A 19,016-nucleotide genomic window follows, 5' to 3' on the forward strand; every position below is an offset into this window, starting at 1 on the left:
ACTGGAATACTTCCATGTAGAGAAACTGCCTCATCCGTATTTGGTTACCCAGTGGATGGTTTTTTTTTTTGTATGTATTGTTTTGGTTTTTGAAAGGATAAAAGCTAGATTTCCCTTTTCATTTACCAGTTTTCAAAGTAATGAAATACATACAAGATAATGCATTGGTTTACTAGAATCCTGCAATATCTAGCCCATTGTTTGTTTTTATTTATCATTATGGACTACTAGATTTAAACATATTCCTGAGTTTTAACCCATTGCAATTATGGTTCCTGTTGATATTTAATGTTGTCCCAGGTTGGCTGCTGTGGTCTTTTGAGCTGGCCATATTTAGAAGTCATTGATAGACTCTTACTGTCTAGCGTCTCAAGATACAGCAGACTGATCTTGTGTAGCCTGGGAATCAACCATTTGCAAAAGAGCTAATAACATGAGTTTTTGAAATCAGTGTTCTAAAAATATAGTCAGAATTATTTAGGGGTGTACTGCAACTAGGTTGGTCACTGTTTTCTAGAATTTTCAGTGGACAGAGCTAAGAAATTTTGTATTTTATATTTAAAGAGAAAATGCACCATAAGTTCACATTGATACTCTCAATTGCGATTCCAAGCCACAAGGTTTTTATTCAGTGTCCTCTGTTTTAACGTCTTTATCTCTTTTTCTGCCTTGATGAAAGTCTCAGTTCTCAAGGATACCATCGGCGATGGAGTTAGACAGTCACATAGCTGCTCATTTCCTTTATTCCGCCTTATTGACAACTATCTCAACATAACAGTACTTACTCTCCCACCAAAAATATGAGTACTGAAAATAGTTTGTTTTTCTAGTTCTTTCTTTGTTGATGGGATGTGTTTCACTAGAAAAATGCTAATTACTGTGTTTTATACATCACTTGAAATAATTCCTTCCTTGTGGTTATGCTACCAGCTTTCTACAAATTTAGGTTCATTTATTTTATTTTATTCATTTAACATTAAGTCTTTTTCTTTAGGTAGGAAGAGTGGTATTTCTCCTAAAAAATCAAAATACATGACTCCAATGCAGCAGAAACTAAATGAAGTCTATGAAGCTGTAAAGAACTACACTGATAAGAGGGGTCGCCGCCTCAGTGCCATTTTTCTGAGGCTTCCCTCCAGATCCGAGCTGCCTGACTACTATTTGACCATTAAAAAGCCCATGGACATGGAAAAAATTCGAAGTCACATGATGGCCAACAAATACCAAGATATAGACTCCATGGTTGAGGACTTCGTCATGATGTTTAACAATGCCTGTACATACAATGAGCCCGAGTCTTTGATCTACAAAGATGCCCTTGTCCTACACAAAGTCCTGCTTGAAACTCGGAGAGACTTAGAAGGAGATGAGGACTCGCACGTCCCAAACGTAACCTTGCTGATTCAGGAGCTCATCCATAATCTTTTCGTGTCAGTCATGAGCCATCAGGATGATGAAGGAAGATGCTACAGTGACTCCTTAGCAGAAATTCCTGCTGTGGATCCCAGCTTTCCAAACAAACCTCCGCTTACTTTTGACATAATTAGGAAGAATGTTGAAAATAACCGCTACCGACGGCTTGATTTATTTCAAGAGCATATGTTTGAAGTATTGGAGAGGGCAAGAAGGATGAATCGGTATGTTTTCAAAGTCATTTCTTTTTGAGAAGGTGTGACATAGAAGGTGTAAAATAGAAGAAAGAATTTGCTTTGATGTGCTATTTCAGCGTACAGTTGGTGGGGTGCTATTTTGAATTTTAATTAGAATGTATAGAGAGTAAGAATGTTCTAGGGGAGAGAAGGCACACTACTGAATTGGGCCAATGAGGGGAAGAAATGAGAGACAAAATTGAGGATATGTTGAAAAGGATAAACTTTCAAAATACAGCCTTTCATGGAACCTGTATTTTAAAAGGATGGAATGCTTTTAATTAGAAATAATAATAGGATTTTCTTTTAAAGTTTGAGTTCAGTGCAAGTGTGCTTTAAATAAAGTAGCTCTAAAATATTAATCTAAGCTTACACTGATTTAAATTTGATTGCCATTTCAGACTTCTCAAAGGGCTTGTTTTTAATTTCAGGTTTGTCGCTTCTAAGTTCATTCTACAGACATTAAATGTTATAAAAAGAACAGGCAATCAAATTGAAATTTCCATCATACTTAAATCCCCTTCTAATTTTGATCTGTGCTGTGTATTTCCCACACAACAATAGCATATACTCAGCTATGGAAACGGTTTTCAGTTCTGCAGTCATGGTGTGTCCTCTCTGTGCTCTTGGGATCACTTGGGGAGAATAAAACAGTTAAGAATACAAACCCTACCTTCCTAGAGCTTATTATCTATTATACTGATTGCTAGACCTTTAGTCAGTGGGCATGGGGTAATTCCAGCCAGGGACTCTGTGAAGCCTGGGTTTGCTCTGGATCTTGAAAGAAAAGTGAAAAGTAATATTTGCTGTTCCTATTGAGCGCTTGCCCTTTGTAAAGTACCATGTAGATGATCTCTAACCCTTACTATAGCCATCATAGGTAAGCGATAATCTTCCAATTTGTATGTGAAGACGTGCACGAGAGAGAGAAGTAACTTGCCATAGTCACACAACTAGTAAGTGCGGCGACTCATCTTGTTCCTCACTGCAGGAAGCTGCTGCTGAGCCAGTCACCAGGAGGCCAGTCAAGCAGCACAGCCAGGGATGGTAAGACTTGAGCTCTGTGCTCTAAGAGCTTAAAGTCTGACAGCTGGAACAGCACCTGTGCTTAGGGAGCAGTCGTTCCCAGCATGAGATAACATTTAAGGACTTGGTATTTAGTAAGATGGTGGAGTAATAAACTTCTGTACGGTTCTAAAGAGCATGAGATGTCAGGGAAGAATGGGGAAATGGATGGGATTCACATCAGGTAAGTGGTGTGAGTTAAGACATAAGGTTAGGAAATGAGTACGGTGTGTTCACAGGAAAGGTAGAGTTAGGGTCAGGTTGGAGAGGCCTCTGAGAGGCACGTTTAAGATATGGTCCTTATTCTTCAACAGTGAAGAAATAAAGTGGGGAGGGGGGAGTGCATCTTGCAGTTAGAATCTGTGTTCATTTATTTCTTAGTTTTCATTTATCCTAAAAATATTTGTTAAATGGCTACCAGTTATGAGCATGTTCTGGATAACATGGAATATACCAGTGGACAAAACAGACAAACCCTTCCCTCAGGGAGCTTAGAGTTCTATTCTTGTTCTCATTTTACTTAAATAGTCCTTAACTCTAAAGTCACTCCTCTTCTCCCTACCCCATACCCATACCCATTACTTCTTGGGCTTAGTTCTGTGAGTGAGTCTTCCACAGTACATTTCTCTTAGATTATTATTGGTCTTCCCTCGTGGCTCATATGGTAAAGACTCTGCCTGCAGTGCAGGAGACCTGGGTTCGATCCCTGGGTTGGAAAGATCCCCTGGAGAAGGAAATGGCAACCCACTCCATTATCCCTTGCCTGGAAAATTCCGTGAACAAGGAGCCTGGCAGGCTGTACTCCATGGAGTCGCAGAGAGTCAGACACAACTGAGTGACTTCACTTCTTTCTTTCTTAGATTATTAGCAGCTTTGTCCTTGAATAGATGATATGATTATTTTACGAACTGAGCAGATTTGTATCTGTAAGAAATAAACTCTTTTCTTTCTCCCATTGTTGACCTGATTAGCTTTTGCTGTTGAGGCCTAGGAGGTAGAGTCCAACGTAATTTTACGTATTCCCTTCTTTGAGGTTTCACTTTCTGCAGTTTCAGTTACCCAACATCAGCCAAGATCCAAAAATACTAAATGAAAAACCCAGAAATAAACAATTTGTAATTTTTAAATTACACAATTTGTAATTTTTAGACTACACGATGTTCTGAGTGCATGATGGAATTATAAATCTGCCCTTTGGAAGTAGCATGGATTATCAAAAGTGCATTTTCAGTTTTAATTTTATACTTGTAACTATAAGCTCTTATAAAATTAATTTCAAGTGAACAGCCTTCAGAAGTCTCTATTCAGAAAATAGGCATCAAAATAGTGTCTTTGGAGTTTCTTCCCTTGGCCAGTTTTAGTTTTATTGCCTTCCTACAAGTGTTAGCATTTCTGTAACCCGAAAAAAGGCTTTAGAATCTTCCTAGAAACACCCATCTGGGTTGTTATTGGCATTGTTTTAGGTTGCCAGGTCACCTGTGCGTGTGGTCAGCATTCTGGAGTCTTCTCAAGCTTGGTGCTCTAGTGGTCGGTGTCAGCAAGCAGCTGACTGGGCTGGACTGCAGCACCTACATGCCCTGACCAGAATGCCTCCACACCTGCTGCTGAGTCTTCGTCTCTGGTTACCTTTGTGAATAATTTTTCAAACCCTGATATTCCTAGTAGTTAATAGAGTTATCTTTAGGCCTTCCTCAGACCAACAGTGGATGTCAAATAGTAACAAAATTTCTTTGAGTCTAAATTATGAAGTTCATTTTGCCCAATCGTCTCATTTTATAAATGGGGAGAATTTCTTAAAAGTTTTCAATATGACACATATGATTTTTTTTTTTTTCTCTTTCATTGTGTTGCCTCTGCTGGTTCCCCAGAATTATGTAGTTATTTCTCGGGAACTAAAATGAACACTAACTCTGAGGCCTGCAACCATTTTATGATACTCTCAGGACTTTGCAATTTAGGTTCAAATATTTACTGAGTCCTAGCAGCCTAGACAACCATGTTATAGATCCCCCCCGCCCCCAACCCTGCCAAAAAAAAAGGGGTAAATTTTCTGTTAATATTTTATCTAGTGTGTTGATCTCTTAACTAAAAGAAAGTTAGAATGAATCCCAAGATTAAATTCAGGTAAGTGTTAGACATGGTATGAAGCCTTAGTATAGTCCTTGGTTCTGGCAGCCCTCTTCTGTTGCCAAACTTATTGATGAATGTACCACGTTTCTCCCCCAGGAAGCTGGGTGAGGCTTTTCCTTTTACATGAGCTATACAGGGAGTGAGCCTTAAGGAAATGGAAACTGGTGGGCAGGAGGCTCACCGAGGTAAAACTGAACAAATTTTAAGGAGATATCCATATTAGAACTGCTCAGAAGTTATCACTATATCAGTGAATGCATTAAAGAAGCATTTCATGGAATGCTTTTAACATATGATCAGGGTGTTTGAAAGAAGCATATTGTGTGTCAATGAATGTTCTTGATGCTGTTATAGGACAGATTCTGAAATATATGAGGATGCGGTAGAACTTCAGCAGTTTTTTATTAAAATTCGTGATGAACTCTGCAAAAATGGAGAGATCCTTCTTTCACCAGCACTCAGCTATACCACAAAACATTTGCATAATGATGTGGAGAAAGAAAAGAAGGAAAAACTGCCAAAAGAAATAGAGGAAGATAAACTAAAACGAGAAGAAGAAAAAAGAGGTTAGTTTCTTTTCATTTTGTTAAATGTGAAGAACATTATTATACTCTATCCTAGCTGGTCTTACTGTGGAGTAGACCTCTCTTTGTGTAAATGAAGACTCAGGGTGTTGGCTCTTACCAAATGGACATGGTAAGCTGGAAGTGTTTTTGTCAGTATTAACTTATTCAGACTGGGAAAGATTGGAAGTTGCCCGTGACACAGCTGTTACTCTTAGTATTTCCAGAACAGAGTCAGTTAATTCACAAATGTGGCAGCTTAATACCTCTTAATACTGCTAGTAAATAAAAACCTAAGGGGCCCAGCTGAGGCTCAAAAGCATTCTCAGCAGTGAGTGCATAAAGTTTCTGCCCTGTTGTTCAACAGCATGGCTGTCCTTGTATGGACTCAAGACAAGTAGATACTTTGGTTGAAACACTTAAGGAGGAGGAAATTTTTATTTTAATTGTATCAACTTAAAAATGTTACCTTAAGTTACTTGCCAGAGCTTAGAAATATTTGAAAGTAGGAACTTTTATTAGAAAGTTAATCATTCCTGAAAAAAGAGTTCACATAAAATACCTGGAATGTATAACTTTTCCAAGAGTCATATTTATCTTTGGCATCAAGTCTGCTCCTTAGAATTTTTTCCTCAGGAAAGGGAGAAAAATAAATGGTTTAAGCAAATTCTCGTAAGCAGTGCCATATGCAAAAAAGAGAGAAAGGAACCCGGTTGGTGAGGACTGATTTTATCAGCATAGGGCTACCTGCCAGTAGAAACCAGCAGCTTTTTGCCAGAGGGAATGTACTCATTAATGGTGATGAGAGAGAGAGTGCGTGAGTGTGTGTGGGTGTGTGTTGGACTGGAAGAGGGGGTGGTTTTGTGTCTTGACCGCCAACAAAAGCAGTTGATGCAGGAATGAGCCGAGTGAACGTGCAGCTTTGCTTGCCCCAGGTAACAGCTGACGTTGAGGAATATCCTGAAAATTATTGTAGAAGGACTAGCATGAGCTCTCCACACATTCTTGGCTGACTGGAAAGCTGCCCATGTGTAGAGGAGTCGCGAGAAGCTGCTGAGGTGAAGGGGAAAGATACACCATGCAAATAGTAACCATGATGAGTTGGAGTGGCTATATTAATCAGACAAATAAACTTTAAGAAATATTGCTAGAGATGAAGAGGGACATTTTCAAATGTTAAAAGGGTCAAACACATATAATACTTACAAGTGTATATGTACCTATGGAGAAGAAAATGGCAACCCACTCCAGTATTCTTGCCTGGGAAATCCCATGTACAGAGGAACCTGGCAGGCTGCAGTCCACGGGGTCGGAGAAGAGCCAGACACGACTTAGAAACTAAGCAGCAAACAAAATGTACCTAACAGTGGGGCTGCAGAGTGCATGAAGCAAGACTGACAGAACTGAAAAGGGAGATAGTTCCGTTACTAGATGCGCCTTGATGCGCCTTTCTCAGCAAACGACAGGCTAAACCAAAAATTGGCAAAAGTATGACTTAATAAGATTAGGCTGTCATAGACTGAACATTATGTCCCCCACCAAAATTCATATGTTGTAGCCTCCAGTGCGGAGAAGGCAATGGCAGCCCACTCCAGTACTCTTGCCTGGAGAACCCCAGGGGTGGGGGAGCCTGGTGGGCTGCCGTCTGTGGGGTCGCACAGAGTTGGACAGGACTGAAGTGACTTAGCAGCAGCAGCAGCAGCCTCCAGTGTGTTGGTATTTGGAGATGGGGGCCTTTCGGAGATAATTAGGTTTGGATGTAGTCATGAGAGTGGAGTCAGCACAGTGGAATTGGTGCCCTTGTGAGGGGATAAAGAGCAGGAAGACGGCGGTCTGAAGCAGAACATGGGCCCTCACCATACGCCAGATCTGCCTCCAGAACTGTGAGACATGGATGTTCGCTGTTTAACCCACACTGTCATCTGTGGTGGGTCTTCTTACAGCAACCTGAACTCTTGAACAGTACTGTCAATCGGCTTGACCTGATGGACATGTAAAACGCTACACCAGTGACTGTTGCTGCTGCTGCTACTGCTAAGTCGCTTCAGTTGTGTCCGACTCTGTGCGACCCCATAGACGGCAGCCCACCAGGCTCCCTGGTCCCTGGGATTCTCCAAGCAAGAACATTGGAGTGGGTTGCCATTTCCTTCTCCAATGCATGAAAGTGAAAAGTGAAAGTGAAGTCACTCAGTCGTGTCCGACTCCTAGCGACCCCATGGACTGCAGCCTACAAGGCTCCTCCGTCCGTGGGATTTTCCAGGCAAGAGTACTGGAGTGGGTTGCCATTGCTTCTCTGACCAGTGACTGCAGAATACACATTCTTGTAGAGCCTGCATGGAACATTAAATAGAAGGGATCATGAGCTGGGTCATAAAACAAGTTTAAAAAATTTTTAAGGATTGAAATCATGCCAAGTTTGTTCTTTGAATACAATAAGATTAGATTAGAAATTAGAAATCAGCAGAAGGAAATCTAGAAAATCCCCAAATATTTGGAAATGAAGCAGTACATTTCTCAGTAACCCATGGATCAAAGAAGACATCAGAAGGACAGTTAGAAAAATCTTGTACCAAATAAAAGCAAAAATAACATATTAAAATTTATGGGATATAGATAAGGTAGTTATTAGGAAATTTACAGATTTTTAAACATGTATCAGAAATATACATGTTTAAATTCATAAAAATGAATCCACTTTTCCATTTCAGAAAGTTAGAAGAAGAGCAAATCAAGCCTGAAGTAAATAGAAGAAATAATAAAGATCAAAACAGAATTCAGTGAGTGAAAAAGACAGAATGCCAGTACTGTACTGAGTGATGTTTGAGACACCCATGACAAAATTTTGTATACTTGGAATTTTTTCCTTTTAAATTTAGTCAATACTTTCCCTGGCAACGCAGAATTAATGACAGCTGCTCTCTGAATTACTCAAAGCCAGCTTTCACAGTATGGCCTCCGCAAGCAGCATCAGTATCACCTGTTAACTTGTTAGAAATGCCGGTGCTCTGTTCCCGTGCCAGACCTACCAATTCCGTAACTCTGAGGGAGGGACGCAGCAGTCTTTGTTTTGGCAAGACCTGTAGGTTGTTCTGATGTGCGCTTAAGTCTGGGAGTCACTGCTCTAAGGCCTTGGATTTAATGAGTGGTGGAACAAAAACTTATGGCACCTGCCTTCCTTCTTGCTGGATTAGCAGTGATTTGTGAACCCAATATAAGGTGGCACATTCTAGAGAAGAGGCAGTACTGACATTTTTATGGGGTTTTTGGCCATGCCACATGACTTATGGGATATTAGTTCCCTAACCAGGGATTGAATCCAGGCCTCTATTAGTGAAAGTATCAAGTTCTAACCACTGGACTGCCAGGGAATTCCCTGTATTGACGTTTTAAAGACTGCTGGTCACTGTGCTAATTGATCCTTAGATACCAGAAAATATTTTCGATGACTTAATCTATGATGAAGACCTGTGGTAGAAAAGCAGAGCCACATAAAGAAAAAAGCTAGGAGACTTATATTTCCTTTTTCAATGTTGTACCTGTCTTCTGAGCCTGGGAGCCTTTGCTGATGAGAGAAAAGGAAGACTGCTGCAAAGAACTGCTTTCTGAGGCTGCCAGAGCATCCCTGTTAGTAATTACTCACCTTTTGCACTAATTCAGAGACTGTTTCCCCAGCATGAGGCTGGAGGTAGGTAGGAAGTGGTGCTTTGCCGTAGAATGTGAGGTCAGCCCTGGAAGGACGGAGTAGGAAAAGCTTAGAAGCAGAGTACTCTGAAGGTGGTTGTAACTAGTTATTTATGAGTATTGAAAGGTGGCAAAATGCTGGAAAGAATGGTGGTTGTGTGTCAGTCAGCCTTCTCTGTCTTTAAGTCACAGAGTAGGTTTCTTAATAATCAGTGGAAATTGAGGGAAACAAAATGTTACACACCCTGTTTTTATATTAAATGCCAGAACTATTCCTACTTGGGTCAGTAAGCAAAAGTAAGACTACATAAATGTGGGCAGATGGTATGCAGATACCATTGCTCCTTCTTCCAAAATGATTCAAATGACGAAAGGGGGCTTTTAAAACAAAACAAGCACAAAAGCATTCACTCCCCTCAAAAAAAGTTGAGGAAACAGTGGAAGAGAAGATGATGGCAGTTAAAATTCAGAAGCTAGAAAAATTGATAGCTAATGCTGGCTTCAAGGCTAGCATCAGATAAAGACCTTAGCAGGCCATTTCCTGTCAAGAAAGGCACAAGCATTAGAATGCCATGTACACCTGGCAAATGAAGGTGCATGCAAGACTGGAAGCAAAAAGTTTAGTTGAAAGTCTAAATTTAAAGGAGCTGAACCTCTAGATTACCTCCCCACCCTTCCTCTGACTGTTCATCCCTGAAGTATCCAGACTCAGGGATACCAGGCTGACCTAAGGGTTGGGGTATGGTTCTGAAGAGGGGAGTTAGGAAAGGATTTATACCAAATAGTGAGACCCCTGACCTTCTAAACTTCTGATCTCCTAGAATAGCTTTTAATTTTGAGACAGGGAGAATTTTTCTCTTGAGAAATGCAGCAGGCAGTGGGGGAAAACTCAAGATAACATCTGGTCCTCAGTGAAATCCATCATTCACCCAGCTCTGTGTATGCTGGCCTGTGTATGCTGGAGAGCTTCCAGTCAGCTTTTTAAGTATTTTAACATTTTAAATAGAAGCAGATATTTATTTAAATGGACCAGATATTTAAGTGAAATCTCTCTAAGATGTTACGATAAAGAACAAAACGAAAGAACCTTAGCGGAAGCAGAAACAGTGAAGGCTGCAGGAGAAGCTTAGGCTTCAAGGCCTGGAGTTAGTTCTCCGTGGCTCCACACTTCACCCCTGAGTCATCGTTTCTCATGAAAGGTAGCACAGTTTGTACCTGAGCTGCTTTATCAGCCTGTTTCCTGTCTCTAGAGTTTGGGGGGTTACCAGCCTTCCATTTTGTGCCCTTTCTGTCCCTTTCAGGCCAGTGTTTCCGCTGGTATAAAATCCCCAAGAACCTTGTGAATCTACTGCATATGTCACAAGGATTCATTTGATTAATCAACTGCTAGATAACATTTTCCACCAAAATTGTCAGAACTTTTAAAAAAATTTTTAATACCAGTATTAGAGAGTGAATGGAGAAACAGACCCCCCACTCCCTTGTAGCCAAATAGTGATGGATTTAAATTGGTATAGACTTTGGAACATGCATTTAAAAATATTTAATGTGCTTATTTCCAGATCTTCAATTTATGAAAAATTATCCAAAGGAAGTAATCAAAGAAATGGCAAAGCTTTTTACTTAAAAAAAAAAAAAACTATGGTGTTTGTAAATGATGGCTTATATATGTTGTTTAGTTACTAAGTCATGTCCGACTCTATGTGACCCCATGGACTGTATAGCATGCTAGGCTTCCCTGTTCTTTACTATCTCCCAGAGTTTGCTCAGATTCATGTCCATCGAGTTGATGATACTATCTAACCATCTCATCCTCTGCCGCCCTCTTCCTCTTTTTGCCTTCAGTCCTTCCCGGCATCAGAGTCCTTTCCATTGTTAGGTCTTCGCATCAGATGGCCAAAGTATTGGAGCTTCAGCATCAGTCCTTTCAATTAATATTTAGGGTTGATTTCCTTTAGCATTGTTTGGTTTGATCTCCTTCCAGTCCAAAGGACTCTCAAGACTCTTCTCCAGCATCACAGTTTGAAGACACTAGTTCTTCAGCGCTCAGCTTTCTTTATGGTCCAACTTTGACATCCATACATAACTACTGGATAAACCCTAGCTTCGACTATATAGATCTTTGTTGGCAAAGTGACATCTTTGCTTTTTAATACACTGGTTAGGTTTGTTTTAGCTTTCCTTCCAAGGATTAAGCATCTTTTAATTTCATGGCTGCAGTCATCCATGGTGATTTTCGAGCCCAAGAAAATAAAATCTGTCACTGCTACCACTTTTTCCCCATCAATTTGCCATGAGTGATGGGACCAGATGCCATGATCTTAGTTTTTTGAATGGTGACTTACAAGCCCACTGTTTCATTCTTGTCTTTCATACTCATCAAGATTCTGTTTAGTTTCTCTTCACTCTCTGCCATTAGAGTGGTATCATCTGCATAACTGAGGTTGTTGATATTTCTCCTGGCAATCTTGATTCCAGCTTATGCTATAGAAGCCATTAAAAAATATGCTTTAGCAAAACTAAAAATCTTCTTGAAAAGCATTTGATCTCAGAGGAAATTTTTATGATATTAAGTGTATAAAGATATAGTATCTGGGCTTCTCGGATAGCTCAGACAGTAAAGAATCTGCCTGCATTGCAGGAGGCACAGGTTTGATCCCTGGAGAAGGAAATGGCAACCCACTCCAGTATTCTTGCCTGGACAATTCCACGGACAGAGGAGACTGGCAGGCTACAGTCCATGGAGTCGCAAAGAGTCAGTCACGACTGAGTGACTAATACTTTTCATATATAGTTTACAGTATGTTGAATGAAATACATGTCTCGTTAGTTCTAAGATTCCATTCATTGTGACAGAACCATGTAATAACAGGAGAAAGAAATTTCAGCGGTATTAAGATGGCAAGAAAGTACATACAAGATTATCTCTAGGATCACATGACTTAGGAGTGGCCTGTTTTCTTCTTTATACCTTTCTGTATCATCCAAAATGACTACAATGAGCATATATTATTATGGTGATTATTTTTATTCTGTAGATACTTGATGTATGTATTTAAATTAGTGGCAATTGGTTGTAATTTAAAAAGACAATTTTGAGTAGAGACTGTTGGGAATGTGGATATCATACTATTTGTCCTGAATCCTGCCTTGGAGTATCTGGAAAAGGATTAAATGTATTAGTATGTGTAGTTTTAATCCTGCATCTGATTGCCACATCCCTTTCATGAGAACATTTTTCTCTTTTTTACCTAAGAAGCTGAAAAGAGTGAAGATTCCTCAGGAGCTGCAGGCCTCTCAGGCTTACATCGCACATACAGCCAGGACTGCAGCTTTAAGAACAGCATGTACCATGTTGGAGATTACGTCTATGTGGAGCCCTCAGAGGTCAATCTACAACCTCATATCGTCTGTATTGAGAGGCTGTGGGAAGATTCTGCTGGTAAGTTCATTTTAAATTGGGGAGCAAATTGGTGAGATGTGATTATTTTACTCCTTGTTTCTCAGAGAAGGAAATTGTAACTCAGACATTTTATGCCTTTCCACAGTAGTTGTTTTACACTCTTAATAAGTACAATTCGCTACCCACTGTATGAGGAACATAGGATCGAGCACTGTTGGGCAGTGGCATAGCTGAGTCAAAAGAAACACAACTTCTTGAAGTCTAGATGAGATTCATTCATTCAACTGATGCTTATTTAAAAAATCTGAGAGCCAAACCCTGTAGGATGGCCGAGAATCAGAAGAACGAAAGGTCTATGTTTTGTCCCTGGCAAAACCACTCTGGTAAAAGTCACAAATAAAGAAGAAATTGTTATAGAGAGACATGTGGCTTAGAATTTGGCTTAGAATTTGATTTCAAAAAGTCTTCCTAGAACAGTTGGCTTTAACTTGAAACAGAGAATGAATAGGAGTTAATGAAGCCAAAACCAAGGAGAAGTGTGATCCAGACAATCCACTAATTTCAGCTGTTCATCATATAAAATACCTTTGTATTCTTTAACCCAAGTGCTACATATGTCCTTTAGTATATCTTACATCCTTATTAAAGCACACAGCTTTAGCTGTGTCCTGACTCAGCAGAGTAGAGTAGGTCCCATCCCCTTCCTTGTTCTATTTATTTTACATCTTTTACTATAAGGGGAAAAGTAGCATTTTTAGGTGTCATTGCACGTTAGTATTTTTAGTATTATTTCTTCTAAGATAATTCTGTTAAGGAACCATGGCCTAAAAGCACATTGCTCGGTTCAGCCCATGGCAGAATGGATGGAGTCTTTGCTCATTTTACAAAGAATATGTTATTTCCATTAATGGTAATTCTCTCTCTTTTTCCCTGTTTGTTTTTGAGGTGAAAAATGGTTATATGGCTGTTGGTTTTATCGGCCAAATGAAACATTCCATTTGGCTACACGGAAATTTCTAGAAAAAGAAGTTTTTAAGAGTGACTATTACAATAAAGTTCCTGTTAGTAAAATTCTAGGAAAATGTGTGGTCATGTTTGTCAAGGTAAGAAATTTATTAATCCTCAAACAGTAAATTATTTCATGGAGTTCACATGGAGTTTCACAACCACAGAAAATTGATATTTACAAAATGAATAGCTCTGTTTAAAACTGTTTGAATTTTTTTAGGCTGTGTCTCTGGCTTTATGTAAACATTTGAGGAAAAATAAATCTGAGCATAAAAGTGAAAGACCCTTTGCTGCCTATGCTATATAGCTGTATGCAGTTAGCTTGAATTTTTTTATATCGCCAGACAAATTTTTAAAGATGATATTTTCTGAAGAATCATTAAATCTTCAGTGTGGTTCTAGGTAATATGGTATACTTTTTTTTGTCTGTCTACTATAGGCACAGGCTCAAAGCTTTAAAGAACTGGCTGTCTAAAATATTAATGTACTGTCATAGAGGCAGTTGGTAAAACTTCAGGTCAGTTCAGTCGCTCAGTCATGTCCGACTCTTTGCAACCCCGTGGACTGCAGCGTGCCAGGCCTCCCTGTTCATCAGGGAGGTAAACTAAATAAGCTAAATAGAATATACTGAGCAATGCCATTCTATATAAGGAAATACTCCTAATCTCTAACCATTTACCATTTGTTGTTAGTTGTCAAAAAGTCTTAACACTTTAGCTTTTATTTCTTTGCTTGGTTGGTGTTTTTGTGTTTTTTGGTTGATTGGTTTTCAGAAAATTCACCTACTTGATTTTATTCTTATATCCACCAGGAATACTTTAAATTATGCCCAGAAAATTTTCGAGATGAGGATGTTTTTGTCTGTGAATCACGATATTCTGCCAAAACCAAATCTTTTAAGAAAATTAAACTGTGGACCATGCCCATCAGCTCGGTTAGGTTTGTCCCTCGAGATGTGCCCTTGCCTGTGGTCCGAGTGGCCTCTGTATTTGCAAACGCAGATAAAGGGGATGATGAGAAGAATACAGACAACTCAGAGGACAGTCGAACTGAAGACAGTTGTAACTTGGAAAAGGTATGTAGGTAATAGCCACACAGAAAAGAATTTTAATTTCAAAATACCTCTTCTCAAAAATGAATGAATAAAGTATTCAACTTCATAATTAGAAAAAGAGTAATTATATTAAACTTTAGCCTAACAAAAAGAAGGGAACTATAAAGGAAAGAGAAATTAATACTTGAAAAACATATAGCTGGACTGAAAATGAGACTTTGATGGGTTCAATGAGATAAACTATCAACTGTCCTAATAAAGGAAAAAGAAAGGCATTAAGCTCAACATACAAAATACAGAGGAAATTTAAAGACTTATGCATTTCTGTTAATAAATTTGAAAACCTGAATGAGGGCATTCCCTGGCAGTTCAGAGGTTAGGACTTTGCACTTTCATTGGCAACGGCCTGGGTTCAGTCCCTGGTTGGGGAACTAAGATCTCACAAGCCTCTTGGTGCAATCAAAAAATAACTAAAACAAAAACAAATAATAATAGTAAAACCTGAATGAAATGAATAATTTTCCAAGATAATACCAGTTAGTTAAATGAAATCAAGAAGAGATAACATGCTTAAGTAGATAACAACATGAAGAATTTTTTTTTTTAATGTTAGAGAGCTCACTCCAAAAAGTACTTAGGTCAGATAATTCCATAGGTAAATTCTTTCACCCTTTAAATTATTCCAGGAGTTCCCATACAGTCCTAGCGTGATTAAGACTCCATGCTTCTACTGCAGGGTGGCATGAGTTTGATCGCTGGTCGGGGAACTAAGATCCTACATGCTGTGCAGTAAAGCCAAAAAAAATTATCACAGAGTGTGGAGATCAAAGAAAACTTCCCAGTTTGTCTTACCAGGACAGAAAAATCTTTGATTCCAAAGTCTGACAAAATAAAAACAGAAAACTGCAGTTGAGTATCAGTTTATAAATATTGATACAAAAAATACTTGGGGAAAAAAGTGAAATCAAATACAAATGAAATCACTTAGTTCTTTCAGAGCAGCATAACCAAGTAGAAGGAAGTTCATTCTCAGAATGCAAGGATTAGTCAAAATTAGGAAAATTTAGTAATATACTTCTTTATATTAGTAGATCAAAAGAGAAATTATTTGATAAGGTATAATATTATCTGGATTGATGTCTATAAATAGATAGTCCCTCACAATGATTTTTAAAAATTGCATATCAAGCCTAAAGTGAAAGAAATTCCTTTGAAAGCTGTATACACTACATAGGTGCTTGCTTTATCATTATTTTTCTGAAAAGAACCAATATAACTAGACAAACAAAAGTAGTGAAATATTGACAACGAAGAGGCAAAATTATTTTTTTGCCGAGAATGGGGGAGAAATTAGCTGTGAAAGTTTTTGAATACAAAGAGTGCAACAAGTAGAAATTTCAAAATCCAAAAAAAAAAAAAAAAAGAAAATTCAAAATCCACATATAAGTTAATAGCTTTCTTGTATAAGCACAACAGTGATTTCATAAGATTTTGAAAGTAAAATGAAACTGTTGAATAGATTTTAACAAATGTTTTAAAAAATCTTGGAAGAAACTATCCAATTCACATGAACCAAAAAAAAAAAACCCACTAAGAAATTATCTGAAAAGGAGTATTATGGAACCTGTAGGAGGAAGAAAAACAGTCTACGGAAAGGTATTGAAATTTTACTTGAGTAAGTTGTTTTGAAACTTGACAATACTATCATTCTTAAGAAAGAAAAAATGCATGACGGTCACGAAAAAAAGAAGAAAAACTGAAAGAGCGGTTAAGAGTGTTTTACCCTGCCAAATAATATTGCATTTTACAAAAATACATTTTAAAAATATTGAGTTAGTTCAGAATTGATTAATGAAGGGAATAGGCTTTTCACAATTAAATCCAGACTATAAAGATACTCAATCATTCATTTTAGTTTATATATTTTAACTTTTATTTTGAAATTATTTTAGACTTAACAAATGTGCAGAGTGCTTAGCAAAGATAGTACAAAAACATTCCTTATATTCTTCATTCAGCTTCTGCTAATGTTAACACCTTGTAAAGCATAGTACAAGGATCAAAACCAGAAAGTTAGCATTAATACTATTTACTGATCTAGAGACCTTACTCATTTTTCCCCTTTTGTCCCACAGTCGCCTTCTTTTCTTCTAATTTTATTGAGATATAATTGACATATAGCATTGTATAAGTTTTAAGTTGTACCACATAATGATTTGACTTAAATACATCATGATAATGATTACCACAGTAAGTGTGGTAATCAACATCCGTCAACTCATATAGGTACAACATTAAAGAAATAGGAAAAAAAGTTTTTTTCCCCTTGTGATAAGAACTGTTAGGATTTACTCTCTTAACATCTTTCATATAATGTACAGCAGTGTTAATTATATTCATCATGTTGTACATTACATCCCTGGTACTTACTTATAACTAGAAGTTTGAACTTTTTGACCACCATAATCCAGTCCCCCTTCCCCCTCATATCCTGCCTCGTAACCACAAATCTGATCTCTTTTTGTGAGTTTGTGGATTTGAAATATAATTAACCTACAATACTATGTTAGTTCCTGGTATACAGCATAATGATTCAGTATTTCTATATATATTTCAAAATGATCACCATGATAAATCTAGTCATCATTTAAACATATTCAGAACATTAAAGATAAGACATTTAAACATAGTCAAAACATTAAAGATATTATATAATTATTCCCTGTGTTGTACATTTCATACTTGTGACTCATGTATTTTATAACTGAAGGTTTGTATAAACACAGTATTTTAACTCAGCAAGAGAGGATGGAATCAAATGATATTGGAAAAACTGATAGCTATTTGAAAAAAGAAGAAAAGAAAACTACTTGAACTCCTTTCATTTCATATTCCAAAAATAGTAAGGTATAAACATTAAAAAAGAAACATAAGTTGCTAGCCTAAGTACATTTGTGTTATTTACATATAATCTTTTACTCACTTATAAGCTTGGAATGGATCCTTTATATATATTATGTAAAACCCAGTAGCCACAAAAGAGAAGAAAGAGATCATTTTCTAGATTTATAACTGACAGTATCAGTTAGTTTAATGAAACAGTCTTAGGACTGCTGTTGCTAAAGTACAAGAACTCTTTGAAGTCTAGGAAAAAAATTATACTAGAAAAATGGGCAAAGGATCAAATAGATCATTTATAGAAGATCAAAAAAACATAAATGTTTTAATCTAATAGTTTTTAAAATGCCCAGCAAATTGACAGTTCTGAAAGCTAGTAGTACACACAGCCTGGTGTGAGTGTGGGACAACACATCCCATCAGTGGCTCTGACCCTGCTGTTTGATAACAGAGAATGTGTTCCAACACAGTACTCAACCCTAGGCCACACCCAAATGCCCGTGAATAGGAATATGTCACACATCCATTCATATAATGCAAATACGTAGTCAGCAGAAGGAATTAACAAATTGTAGAATGGAATATGATTCCATCATTACTCAGAAAAACCAAAAATGTGTGCTTTATGTTTTATGTCTGTGTAAACAACATGAAAACCTATAAATTGGTTAAACTAAACTAGGTGGTTATCTCTGGGGTTGGATCACAGAAAACTTGATTTTAAAATTTTTCGTACTCTAATGTTTGAATTATTTCCAACAGATGCACTTTTTATATAGGGGGAAAGCAGCATTTTTAAATTCTTAGTGTAAAAAACAAGAAAAAAATTTTTTAGTTTCTTAGAAAAAATATCCATTTTAGTGTCATTAAAATGTTAGGAGCTTGGGAAAGAACATGATATTTTGTACATTTTATCAGTATGTCTGGGAATCATAGAGACACTAATTTTAAAAGAGGAAATACCAGTGGCAGTCAGTGTGGGAATTAAATTTGTTTTTGTTGTTGGAGTTCATTAGTACCCCATGTCCTGTGTATGAATTACTTTTTTTAGTCTCATATCTTTATTTTAATATTGCATGGCTAAAATATATTATACCAAGAAATTTTTAGAAGGATAACTAGAACAGAACCCATTCCTAAAATAAATATGTGTTCTTAATCTCAGGGCTTGCTTTTTCACAGCTTCCGTTCCTTCTAGCACCCCTCAATCTAGCATATGTATGGAACTTCTCTCATTCTTAAGAATTTTCCAAGAAGTCCACTTCAGTATCACATTTGAAATCATAAAGATCAAAGCATTAAATTATCTGGGCATTCCAGAAGAGTGTGTTTTTTTTTCCTTAAGTTTTAAGTTTTTTATATTCTCAGGAAAATGCAGTAGAAAATTTGTGGGTTTTGCAGTTTCCTCAGTTTTTATATGTTTTAGAGCTTTTGTATTTAAAACGCCTAGTGCTATGCTCATTATCTGCTAGTTTCTTAGTAAATTATGTTTCTTAGTTTCATTAATCAGTTTTTTTCTTTTCTTTTTTTTTTTGTTAAGACTATAAGAACAATAGTGAACATTA

At 37.5% G+C, this 19,016-nt stretch overlaps 1 protein-coding gene across 14 annotated transcripts in view; it reads left to right on the forward strand.

Moving 5' to 3' along the window:
* PBRM1 (polybromo 1) overlaps positions 1 to 19,016 on the forward strand; it is a 101,934-nt gene that overhangs the window by 55,094 nt on the left and 27,824 nt on the right. For all 14 annotated transcript variants that reach the window (XM_018066711.1, XM_018066713.1, XM_018066712.1 and 11 more), the window contains 5 exons: positions 995 to 1,637; positions 5,199 to 5,410; positions 12,345 to 12,530; positions 13,437 to 13,594; positions 14,311 to 14,574. In XM_018066711.1, coding sequence (XP_017922200.1) covers positions 995 to 1,637; positions 5,199 to 5,410; positions 12,345 to 12,530; positions 13,437 to 13,594; positions 14,311 to 14,574 — 1,463 coding nt within the window. The remainder of the gene's footprint in view (positions 1 to 994; positions 1,638 to 5,198; positions 5,411 to 12,344; positions 12,531 to 13,436; positions 13,595 to 14,310; positions 14,575 to 19,016) is intronic.

This window comes from Capra hircus, chromosome 22 (assembly GCF_001704415.2).
Source record: "Capra hircus breed San Clemente chromosome 22, ASM170441v1, whole genome shotgun sequence".
In the NCBI taxonomy this organism is placed as follows: Eukaryota; Metazoa; Chordata; class Mammalia; order Artiodactyla; family Bovidae; genus Capra; species Capra hircus.